The 12,503-nt window shown below is 31.0% G+C and overlaps 3 protein-coding genes across 3 annotated transcripts in view; 2 read left to right on the forward strand and 1 right to left on the reverse strand.

Moving 5' to 3' along the window:
- Positions 1 to 4,135: 4,135 nt before the first annotated feature.
- Positions 4,136 to 5,132, forward strand: LOC113381194 (octopamine receptor beta-3R-like). Its single transcript, XM_026620161.1, has 2 exons — positions 4,136 to 5,051; positions 5,101 to 5,132. Exons 1-2 carry the CDS (start codon positions 4,136 to 4,138, stop codon positions 5,130 to 5,132), a joined length of 948 nt encoding a protein of 315 aa, XP_026475946.1.
- Positions 5,133 to 5,145: 13 nt separating this feature from the next.
- The window catches only part of LOC113381201 (octopamine receptor beta-3R-like), a 9,215-nt gene continuing 1,857 nt past the window's right edge, over positions 5,146 to 12,503 (forward strand). Inside the window, exon 1 of the mRNA XM_026620168.1 lies at positions 5,146 to 5,594. Within this exon, the coding sequence (XP_026475953.1) occupies positions 5,501 to 5,594 (94 nt within the window). The 5' untranslated portion in view covers positions 5,146 to 5,500. The remainder of the gene's footprint in view (positions 5,595 to 12,503) is intronic.
- LOC113364254 (leucine-rich repeat-containing protein let-4-like) lies at positions 5,590 to 12,046 on the reverse strand. Its single transcript, XM_026606741.1, has 2 exons — positions 10,255 to 12,046; positions 5,590 to 5,835 (listed from the first exon to the last, which is right to left on the reverse strand). Exons 1-2 carry the CDS (start codon positions 12,032 to 12,034, stop codon positions 5,717 to 5,719), a joined length of 1,899 nt encoding a protein of 632 aa, XP_026462526.1. The 5' UTR covers positions 12,035 to 12,046; the 3' UTR covers positions 5,590 to 5,716.

A 12,503-nucleotide genomic window follows, 5' to 3' on the forward strand; every position in this document is an offset into this window, starting at 1 on the left:
GTTATAGGTATTATATAAAATATGCATATTATTTGCGCTTTTCCATGTTCCGACATCAAAGCGAAAAGTCTGACCGCTATGAAAACGCTTTTGGATGTAAACGATTCGCTTTTCAAAAAGCTCAAAGGATATGATTTACAACGGGATAAAGAATTATAGCAGTAAAAATGAACTTTTAGCACTATTTCATATTTAAGCTATAGCTCTGATAACTAAAGGACGCATAAACAACGAAAACATAATTTGTGAATCAGAATTTGTTAAAAAAAACATGAATTTTAATATTTTCTATTGTAGTGTTGTTGTAGATACCTATAAAAATAATATACTAACATAACAATGTTATTGTGCACAAAATACCCATAATAATCGCGTTGTTATTTTCAGTTGGTGTTTGTATTCCAATGTAATATTTTGAATGTAAATGCTCAATATGCTCGAAAACTTATCAATTTTAGTATTGGTCTTTGTTGTAGACACTTTTAAATATAACATACTGAAATTAAATGTATGTAGTACAAGTGGTGCGTTCTTTAGAGCTTCTTAAAAAAATCAGTCCAGCAATGCTATTTAACAGAAAAATGTTTAGTATATCTTCACCTACCTATCTTGAAAAAAAATTAATTGTGCAAATATTTCTGTAACACAAGCGCTTTGAACGCTCTGCTTTTTTACCATATTCCAGTCTGTGCCTCTCTGAAAGCATTTACATATGCAGAAAATAAATTACCCATCCGATTTCCAAGTCTGGACCATTTTTCCTACGAGATGTTTCTACAGGCACTATTTTTTTTCTCTCGGTTCGCATAAATAAGAAAAGAAAGAAAAGGATTCCTTTTGAGCCCCTCGGAGCGCCCCCTTGAATACCTAAAACGTTTTATCGGATATTTGCGTGAGGATAAATCATATAAGGAATAATAGACGGCGGTAGGACGAATTTTAATAGATCGTCTAGAATAAATAGAAAGGAATTATGGGATTTTGAAATTTTCTTATTAGGCTTAAGGGGGTTTCAGTTTTATATTAGTGCATGTTCTTTTACTGTACCAGATCTAACTATTTTTATATACACATATATATATATATATATATATATATATATATGTGTGTGTGTGTGTGTGTGTATATAGTGAGCTTTTGCGTTTGAAATTTTCAATTTTATGAAATAAGCACTTTTACGAATTATTTCGCACACACAAAAGACATAAAGTATTCTAGTATTCTGCACTTTTCCAATAATTCAGCATGAAAGTTGGAAATGGAAAAAGAATTGAACTAGAAAGCATTTCATAAAGAAAAAGCACGTTTGGTGTTGAACTGCAGATAAAATTTTAGCTATATAAAATATAGAGGATTTATATTAAATACTATAAATATTTATATTTCTTATATATATGCATGTGTGTGCGAATAAATCATTCTTTAGCAAAATCTTTTCGCAACTTTTGATTCACGTCCCATACGTGCGGCAATAACTTTATGGAATCCCTTGTCAAGAATATAAATTGATAAAATATATTCAAACCGAGATATATCTTTATATATATATATATATATATATATATATATATATGTGTGTGTGTGTGTATATATACATAAAAAGAATTTCATTTTAATTTATGTGGAGCTTTCGCAGATTTCCCGGCAAAGCGTCTCTGTCATACATATTTTCTTAATAAATTTATTTCAAAGTGTAATATATATATATATATATATATATATATATATATATATATATTATAAAGTGTGTGTGCCATCTAACTAGATCTTTATACAACTATGTTCCAATATGAATTTCATCAGACCTATAAATACTAATCCGTTTACCGTCTTTCGGATCATAAAATCTCCGGTTCCTCCTTTTTCACCTTTTTTCCATCACCATAAACTAGGTCAACCAACAAATCGACTAAACGAACCAGGGAGGAAGAGGAGACGAGGGTGGAAACGATGTTGTAAAAGCAACATTGCGAAATTCAACGATTTTTCATTAAGTAAAATTTGAAGAGATATTAAAACGCTTATTTACCAGCTGTACTATATATAGTGTAAGATCTTTATATTAATTTGCATTCGCTAATGGACCGGAGAGGCAAGGACGTAAACAAAATTGTAAAAAACGTCGTACAATTTATTTATATTCATGTTATTTTTTTATAAAATTATTCAGGCCGAGGTAGAGTACGATGTTAAAAAAAGTACACAAATATATATATGTATAGTACACAAATGTATAGTACACAAATATATATGTATACAGGTGGTTATATTTTGTATTCTGAGGGAAAATTTTAGATTTTCTGGTTTAATTTTATTTATTTATTAAAAGTCTTTTCTATAAAAATTAATTTAATTAATAATTTAGATCAAAATATCCATAAAATTTTGAAATTTTTATAGAATGTGTAATCCATTAAAAGTTACAAGAGTTTAAGAACAAATCATATATTACAATTTCTCTTATGATTTGAATCACAATCGCGATTAGTGTCGCACGTTGTTTGTTCATGTGAATAATTGCTCTTTAGAAATATATATATGTACATATATATATATATATATATATATATATATCCCCATTTTATATGTATGTATATAAATGTAGGAAAAATATTTTCCGAAAACTTTCTGTCCATAATTCACAGCGACCACAATATTATCTGATTAAAAGCACAGCTTTGGAGCAATATCGCGTTTTGCGTGATTTGAGCTTAAAACGAGCTTCTATTTTTATCATAATTCGTATACAACGCATTTCACTAATAATACTATGTATAGCCTTTTATATTAACTAATTCACTTTATTTTATATTAACTAATCGGTTATAATTGGCCAAACTGATAATAGAAAGCTATGAATTAAAATCAATACAAATTTTTACTTTCATTGACATCTTTCAAAACCTTTTATTTAAAAAAAAATCTTTTGTGTAAGTTTCTATATACATAATTATTAAAAACATCTAATTTCTAAAAAAATCATACACCTAGCTTCAAAAACTTCAAAACTATTTTTTAATTTTCAGAATACGGCAACTACTTTATATATTCATATTCGTTTCATATAATGAATATATCAATTTCCATTCATCCCTTTCAGCTTTTTGTGTGAAACTGTTTTTTAATTAACACAAATAATTTTTCTTTTTCAGATCAGAGTCGATTGAAGCGATTGAGTCCCGGAAATCCGGAAAATGTGGAAAAGTCAAGCGAAAACCTGTCGTCGAAGTTTTTAGTCGATTTAATTAAAAACTTTGAAAAGATCTATAAAAAGGTTCAGAATTAATATAACAAGGTATAATATTTTAAAGATTTGGGGTTGGTGGAGGGTGTGGTAATAAATTATATGGGATCTCCTAGACAAAAATTATGTCTACATCCAAAGTGCTAGAATATAAAAAAGCCTTCGGAAATTTGGAATTTTACTACATCTAGAGGCAAATTTTGACAGATATTGGAATATCTCTGCAACTAATTGAGATATTCCTAAAATACAAATACATTTTTAATCCTGAAGTAATATATGATGTTTCTCTCTAAAAAGTTTGAACACTTTTCAATATAAATAAATAGCCCTCAAAATAATAACTTGCAAAAAGGTTTATTTGGAACAAATATTAATAAATTCTACATTACCTCTGAAAATAAGCAATTGAGTTTGAAAATTAAAAAGGCATTCCTAGGGGCAATAGTCTAAATCTAAAAGGTGTGTTGGGTGTGGAAACGTAGTAGCTGCAGTAGATTTTATAGATCGTCCAAATTATTTTCTGTGTAAGATATCATCTTTAGAAGATATAAGCCTATCACAATTATTTAGTGGAGAAACAATGGATGAAATATTGAATATTATTGCAGATTTAAAGTCATTGCAATTGAAAGTTTTTTATAGATCTAGAAATATTTACGAACCCAATAAAAGGACTTTGATAATGGAGAAACTTTTTCAAATTTAAGACTCATGTAATAAATCATATTTAGACACTATAAGTCGCTTTTTACCGACATAAACATTCAATGCATAATGAAATATTGTGCATGTAAGTATTTTCAACTCAAGTATCATTGCTTCAAAAATGTTGTTTCCTGAAAATTATGGATATCTACCAATAGTCAACCATCCTGGTTTTATCGAAAGATGCTAGCAAACGTCATGTCCACCCCGTACCCTGCAGACTTCCAATCGAATGCAAGTCTGAAGCAGAACATCACATCGGTCGATTCAGAGAACTGGATCCAAATCTTTGCTTTAGCATTGAAAGGATCAATATTTGGAACGATCATCATTAGTGCTGTCTTGGGCAATGCCTTAGTCATCATCTCTGTGCACAGAAATAGGAAATTGAGAGTGATCACTAATTATTATGTTGTCAGTCTAGCGATGGCTGATATGTTGGTTGCTCTATGTGCTATGACTTTCAATGCGTCAGTGGAACTGAGTGGTAGATGGCTGTTTGGGTATTTTATGTGTGATGTATGGAATTCCTTGGATGTATACTTTTCGACAGCATCCATTTTGCATCTTTGTTGCATATCAGTGGATAGATACTATGCTATAGTACGTCCTTTGGAATATCCAATAACGATGACCCATAGAACAGTTTGTTTCATGTTGGCTAACGTTTGGTTTCTACCAGCTTTGATTAGTTTTACACCAATATTTCTGGGGTGGTACACGACTACGGATCACCAATTGTACAGGCAGAAACATCCTGATATTTGTATATTCGTAGTGAACAAGTATTATGCTATAATATCATCTTGCGTGTCGTTCTGGATACCTGGTGTGGTGATGATTGTGATGTATTATAAGATTTACAAGGAAGCGATAAGACAACGAAAGGCTTTATCCAGGACTAGTTCAAATATAGTTTTAAACTCTGTCCATCTTCATCACACGAGACATGCGATGCACCATTCCCACCATATGCACTATTTGCACCCAAGTGACTGCGACATTAACCTGACCATCAAGCAGATGGAAAACAGAAGAGAAAGCAGGAGTAGTATGAGTGAGCTGGATGTCCCAGGCAGGCGCAGGGATGATGACACAGGTAGTAACATCACGGAAATTAAATTAGGCATCATAGATAGCTCAGAAAGTCCAGTGCGTGCTGGAAGTTTGCAAGATCTGAGTATAAAATTGACAGTGAATAATAACAGTATCAACGATTTGTCATCGTTAAAACTGAATAGGAGGTTTAGCAAAAGTAGTGATGACGTGACAACTAAAGGTGAACAAGAACGTTTAATAAGTAGTTTAAGTGAACCTTTCGATACAGACTTTGGAACCTTTACAAGAACTTTTCTAGCTTCGACAAAACCTAACATACTCATCAACAGTCACGGAACTTTAAGCCAATACTATAAGGATTGCGATGAGAGAAATGGAGGTGCCAATGTCGATGTGACCACTGTTGCTGCAGAGGATGTAGTTAATGTGGAAAGAAGAAAGAATAGTGTCAGTTATAATACTAGTGTTGTGAATTATTATGCGGATCCTATGGATGCGCCCCCGAGGAGCGCTAGGCATTCCACCAGCTCGACGAGTACCTACCTAGGGGGCACGCAGAGGGCCTCGGAATTGAACTTTAATGGTAAGTTTTTTATTGCTCAATGATAGAATGTAACTACATTAATTAAATTAATTTTATTCATTTACTAAGCGTTACAAAAAAAAAACAACTGAGATCAATTTATTATGATATTTTAAAATATTTTACGCCATTGGCCTGATTTCTGGCTTAGCCCTAAAGGACGTCGTCATTGTCGCCTGAGGTACAAAATATGTAGAACTGTCGCCGTCCAATTCCGTAAACCTCACAGGTGGTCGACACACTGAAAATAATAAGTCAAAATTAATACATACTTTTTGATAATTTTAATTATTTGTGCAAATTATGCAGCAAAACATTGCATAATTTAAAGTGAGAGCATACTATATAATTTTATTACAATTTTAGAATATTTTAAATTCAACTCTGTACTGCAACAGTATGTAGTTCAAAATTTGTCCTGCAGAACTCAAAAGTATCAAGACTTATTACAGCGTTGGATTAATGTTTTTAACAACCACTAAAACGCTGGTTGTTAATATATAAAAAAAAACTCTCACAATTTTTACAAAATTATAATATAGAGATCATAATATAAAATACTAAAATTCTATATTTATACTATATCATAATCCTGCTCTGCCTTCGTTATGTCTTTAACGATAATTTCTTCGTCGGAATTGTTTTATTCGTCTGGTGCCCTTTCGCAAGCATCCCCTCCTTCGTGGGGCGAAATGGCAAAAGTTTAATCTTTTGCTTTAGAAAGTCACTTTTAGAAAGTTCTCGTTTCAAGATATTAATATCTAAAACTTCTATTATTACGGCCGACGGGCATAAAACAACAACGAGCCAATAGGCTTAGATTGTAATTTACATTCACGAGTTCACGGTTAAAGTTTCGTGGCTTGGAGACAAAAAGAAAAGGATTACAGGATTAGTTTTGTCTTGGAAGGGTTTGTAGTAGAAAGTTGTAATTTTAATATATTATTCCTCGAAGTGTCTTCTATGATAACAATTAATAAAATTAATGGGTTTTGTCGCAAAATTTTAAATTATAACAGAGTGGATTAAACAAGTGTGTATAGGCGGGTAGAATCGTTAATCCGTTCATATTCGAAGAACTGAAAGGAAGCGCAGTTTTTACTACAACCTTAGAGTTTGGATATGTTATACTCAAAAGCATCTACGATGATACTTTTACTACCAAAGTGTAAAAGTCTTCTTGTTAAATTTTAAGTCACAAGAAATTTATTATACTTGGTTACCAATATAATTGCAAGAATGCGCCTGTGACAGGATAATAATAAAACTTTCAATAAGCTGTACGATGTGGTAATTTTGGTGTTAAGTACCTAAATATAACTGAAACAATTATTAATACTATAATAGTAGCATTTTTTTGAGAGGTGCATATTGTGGGTTTTAGTAAGTGAAACAAATATTTAATCTTTTAAATAGTTATCAATTTTTCATTTTCTGGTATTTAATAATTTTTAACTCACTCTACAGAACTTTTTCCTAACTATCTTATGATTAAATTTTTATTAAACCTATATTAAAAATAAGATTTTTCCGAAGTAATTCAATTTAAAGATGACACAGGATTGGATTAAAGACTTATATATGCAAAATGGGAAAGGATTCTCAATACATACATACGAAGGAATATGTACATATAATATAATATAATATAATATATATATATATATATATATATATATATTATATATATATATTATATTATATATATATATATTATATTATATATATATATATATATATATATTATATTATATTATATATATATATATATACATGTATATCTTATATATAAAGTTCTTCTGTATACGATTATTCGGATTTTAATAAATTTTTGTGAAGTTTGTTAAGGAAATTTTTTAGAATTTTTTGAATTATAGAAATATAGTAATATTGTAAAAATAAATGGCAAAAATTACAAAAAATCACTTATTTTTGTTTGGCATTGAGACCATTTGAACGGTCATCTACTAAAAATGTCAATTCACTTGAAATTTGAATTTAGCTGAAATTATGAGCCTAGATAATATTAGAATATAATATTCAGGAAAAATGTAATGTCTACATTATTATTGCCGAAAAGCAGTTGAAATGTGCCAAAAATTCAAATAATATAAGATACAGTATATCAAGAATGTTTTGTATGTATTTCTTCAAAGTGACTATTATAACAACAGATTCTAAAATTAATTTGTTTTATAACAAAATTTAGGGATTTTGTCAAAATGTGTCTTTTGTATATATGCGGTTAAAAACACTACCTCATCGTTGGACGTAATTTTCAATTAACTGTATTGGGTATACCGTTTGTACTACTATCTTGTAATGTCAGTACGTTATTAATCAAAGTATCTATTTAGATAACAAATAATAAAATTGATGTGTTTTCTAACGAAATTCCGAATAATAATCCAAGAGAACTATAAGAATTGCCTCTGTCTGCCCAGACTTCTCGGCGCCTCGGCATCGGTTCTCCTTTCCATTTATTAGATTGTTTTCTCGGCTCGAAACGAAATATAAGCCTTAGGGGGCTCGAGGGGAGACTTATTCTTCATATCCTCCGCCTCCTCAGGGTTATACCTTATACCTTATACTTATACTTCATTCTGATATATCGAATTTGATATCATTTGTCTTTTATTGTTTATTGCAGTTCGTAAGTTTATCCGTGTTCTCATCAATTTCGACGCTTTAGGACAAGAAAACATAAGAAAAGGGATCCCGAGGGAAAACAAGACATAAAAACACCTTCTCACACCCCAAACTCACACACACACATAAAATATATATTTATGTATATATATAAGATAAATATTTGGCATTAAATCTAATAAAAAATAAGAGTACAATAAAAACAAAACATTTACGAGAAACATTTTGAAAACATACTCATAACTCAAAATGTTATCATAAAATCCATGAATTTTGATAAGATACTTTGAGATATCACGTACTCAAATTACAAATTTGTTGTACAAGTAGATAATATGGTAATACCTAATAAAAATGTTACCTGATTACTGTTTACTACTATATTAATCAATTAATATTAGTATTAATAGTTATAATAGACACTTAGAGATATAACATACTTAAATTAAATAATTGTAGTGTTAATGGTGCGTCCTGTAGAGCTCGTTAAAATTATCACCTGACTATATATTCGTCCTTGCACAAAATGTACCATGTTTATCAAAATAATGCTATTTTGATCAAAAGAGTTATGTCTTCAAATTTCGTTAGAAAACCCATCAATATTAGCGTTATTTGTTTTAATATTGAGTTACATTAAATAAGTTATTTAAAACTACTGATTTTCTGATCGTGTCTGATAACTTCTTCTTAATTCAAAATTTTGTTCGAAAACATATCATTATTAATATGTTCTAATACAATACATACTTTGAGGGATAAAATACTAAAATTTGAAGATTGTAGTAGAAATTCTGTAGAGCTCCCCGAAAATAACCGTGAACGAGCATATTGAATGAAAGTTTTATGCACAATAAAGTATAGTGTTTTATAAAAAATTTATAACAAAAAATATTTTGCATTAATTTTGTGTAAAGTATTTTCCATTGTGATAAGTACTTTGAGAATACTCGAATTTGAAGATTTTAATTTAAACGGTGCGTCCTATAAAGGTCCTCAAAAAACAGTAGATTTCCTCGTCGTGTTAATTAAAATTTGTACAGGGAGACAGTTAATGCCAAATTTAGTAAAATTCTTTCTTCATAAATTGGTATTTGTTTCAACAATAAGCCCTTTGAGTATGACAAAATTATTATAAGTTTGTGGTATAAACGGTTTATCAGAAATTCAAATAAATATAATTTTCTTATTGACTCATTTCGGTTCCAAAAAATCTTATCATTTATTTACACAGTGTGTGATATTTGACTAATCAAACATTATTTGTAATATCTCACACTAACACCTGTGTACTATTTATAATAGTATTTCTTAGAAAACACCATATAAGCATAAAATAATGCTTTATTTTGCTTTTATTGAGAAGCAATAAAATTTCTTGGAAGTTAATTAATAACATAGCACTTATAAAACGCTTTGTTGAAAAATGTTTATAGAAACATTTTTAGTTTTCCACTGTGATTTTAGAATATACCGGTTTAAAAACAATTTAATTTTGTACAAATATTTCAAACACATCTTTCATATCAATCAGTATATGTATATATATGATGTGCATATATAGTGTGTAAGTTTAGTAAAGTAAAGTGGACAGGCAAAGTAACAAATGAAGAAGTCCTGAGAAGAGTGGGCGAAGAAAGGACTCTACTGAGCACAATTCTGAGAAGGAAAGGAAACTGGAACGGACCTCTTTTGCAAAAAGAGTGCCTCCTACACGACGTCGTCGAAGGTAAAATAGAAGGAACAAAAGGAATGGGAAGAAGAAGAACGCAGACGATTGACGACTTACGCGAGAAGAGAAAATACAGGGAACTGAAAGCCGAAGCACATGATCAAGAAGCATGGAAACAAAAGTTTGGAAAGGAAAATACATGAAATAAAAAAATGGGGATAGAGAATAGTGGTAATGGGATGAAGGGCAAGGAAATCATTTGTTGTGGTGGCTCTCACACCCTGGACCTGCCTTCGGGCAGACTACCATTTATTATTATTTATATGTAAGTTTACTCACTTGGAATGTTTTCATAATTGCTGCCTTTATATCCCCTGGTTTCCAACTCATATTCGTGCAACATTTTCATATTCTTCTGCACTCTACAGTTGTACAAACAGACACTTCCGCCGACGAGCAACGTTGTGACCACAAAAGTTCCGAAACAACAATACAGAAGCTCCAGGAAAGTATATCGCTGGTTGATCATAGGTATCGGAGTTGTTGGTACGTCTTCTGTTGTCGATTCCGGAACTATTGGTTTATCAGGAGTTGTTGGTAACTCTTCAGTTGTCAATTCAGGAGGTTTGGGTTTATCAGGAGTTGGTGTTACGTCTTCCGTTGTCAATGGCTCTGGAGTGGTTGCTAAAGTTCCCGGAATTTCTTGCGTTATAGATGTAGTGTTTTTCTTGATAGTCCAAAACGTACTTTTGTAGTTTGCTAATTTAGATGAAAAGTCTTCTGATAAGCTCGCGTCTAAAGCTACATGTTGGATGTGCTGATTAACTTCAAGAAACTCGTCAACTTCAAACTCTTTAATATCATTATTAGTTAAGTCCAAATTGATATACCCACGTTTACCAAATCTGATTGTGATTTTGTTCAAATTTTCTATCTTGTTACCAGATAAATCGATGCTGATAAAACCATCGTTCAATTTAATTGCGATATGTGATATCAAATTATCGTTCAGCTTCAAGGTGTTTAATTTTAGGCAATTGGTACAATCCAAATCGCTGCTGATGATATTTCCGGAGGCGTCTATGTATTTAATTTTGCTTAAAGGCCAGAACAACAAGTTTACATTAGAGATGTTATTACGCGCTATCAATAAGTATTCCAAATTCATCAAATTTGCAAAAATTTGGTCGTCAATTAAAGAAATTTCGTTAGATGATAAGTCTAAATATGATAAACCTGTTGATGTTAAAAATACATCTTGGTTCAAAGTTTTTATCATGTTTCCTGATAAAATCAAACGTTTTAAATTAGATTTGTTTCTAAACAATTCTGGATGTACGGTCGTAAGTTTGTTGTTGGCTAAACTTACCATCTCTAAAACGTGATTGGTGCCAAAAGCATTAAACACCAGGGTTTCAATCTCATTGTTGCCCAAGTGTAGATATTTCAAATTCCCTAAACTGGCAAGATCGTCACCGCGTATTGATGTTAATTTGTTGTTTTGTAAGTTCAGTTTTATTAATTTGTACTCTTTAGTATGTGCATCAGAGCCGTTGGGACCACGAAAAAAATTTTCAGGGAGCGTCGTAATTTGGTTCCAACTCAAATCCAATGCTCGTAGTTTTGTTAAATCACTAAAGTCGTACTGTATATCGTGGATCTGATTGTGGTGCATATACAAATCTTGCAAACCCTCCAACCACTGCAACTTGTCCAATCCTAGCTCGATTTGATTGTAGGACAAATCAAGGAATATCAGTTTTGGATGCAAATCCGGTACTTCGTTTAGAAGATTTTGTGTAATCATCAATGTTGTCAACTTTTTCACATTGGCAAACACACTTTTTTCAATTGTTCGTATATTGCAACGTGTAAAATTTAAAACAGCCAAATTGGTGTAGTTGATAAATAGTTCTTCGTTTGATTCTGGCAAGTATCTGGGCAGCTCCGCTAATTGGCTGTCTTTCAGATCTAATTTGTTGACACTTTGGGGATTTTTAATCACTAACCAATCCACTAAATTAACATTCCAACACTCGTGTTTTAATTTACTTTGTTTACACTCACTATTAACACCAGTTACCGCCAGAATCACAACAACCATGAATGTGAATAACATTTTACACTTTTTATTGACATTACTTGCTTCTGAAACCATAGAAATTGCAACTGATATGATTGTAAATGGAATTTTGGAGTATTTGTTGCATTTGTTGTTGTGACAACATCCGCAGACGGATAAGTCAATAGATTCGATTCGCAACTGACATTCTATCGGAGTCTTATCTTTGCGATTTCTCTTATCAAATGATTAGAAAAATGACTTCAAGATAATTCTACGTAATTTATTAATCAGCGTTTTGAGGTGTAAAATATTGACGGGCGATACAATGATATTTCACATTATTTTTTGGGCATGCGTCAACCTGTGTGCTTTAAAGTCGGTCCAGAAAATGAAGAAATAATTTGAGCGCTTTCCTGATTTGTAATAGCTTTTGTAACTTTCAAACCTTTCATTTGATATTAATAGTTTTTTGAGAGAGTTTGTACTAAATTAAATAATTTTTATATTGTCTTACATTAATTGG

The sequence above is a fragment of the Ctenocephalides felis genome, unplaced genomic scaffold (genome assembly GCF_003426905.1).
Source record: "Ctenocephalides felis isolate EL2017-DRISC unplaced genomic scaffold, ASM342690v1 CF-g0.4_SCAFFOLD_00845, whole genome shotgun sequence".
NCBI lineage: Eukaryota > Metazoa > Arthropoda > Insecta > Siphonaptera > Pulicidae > Ctenocephalides > Ctenocephalides felis.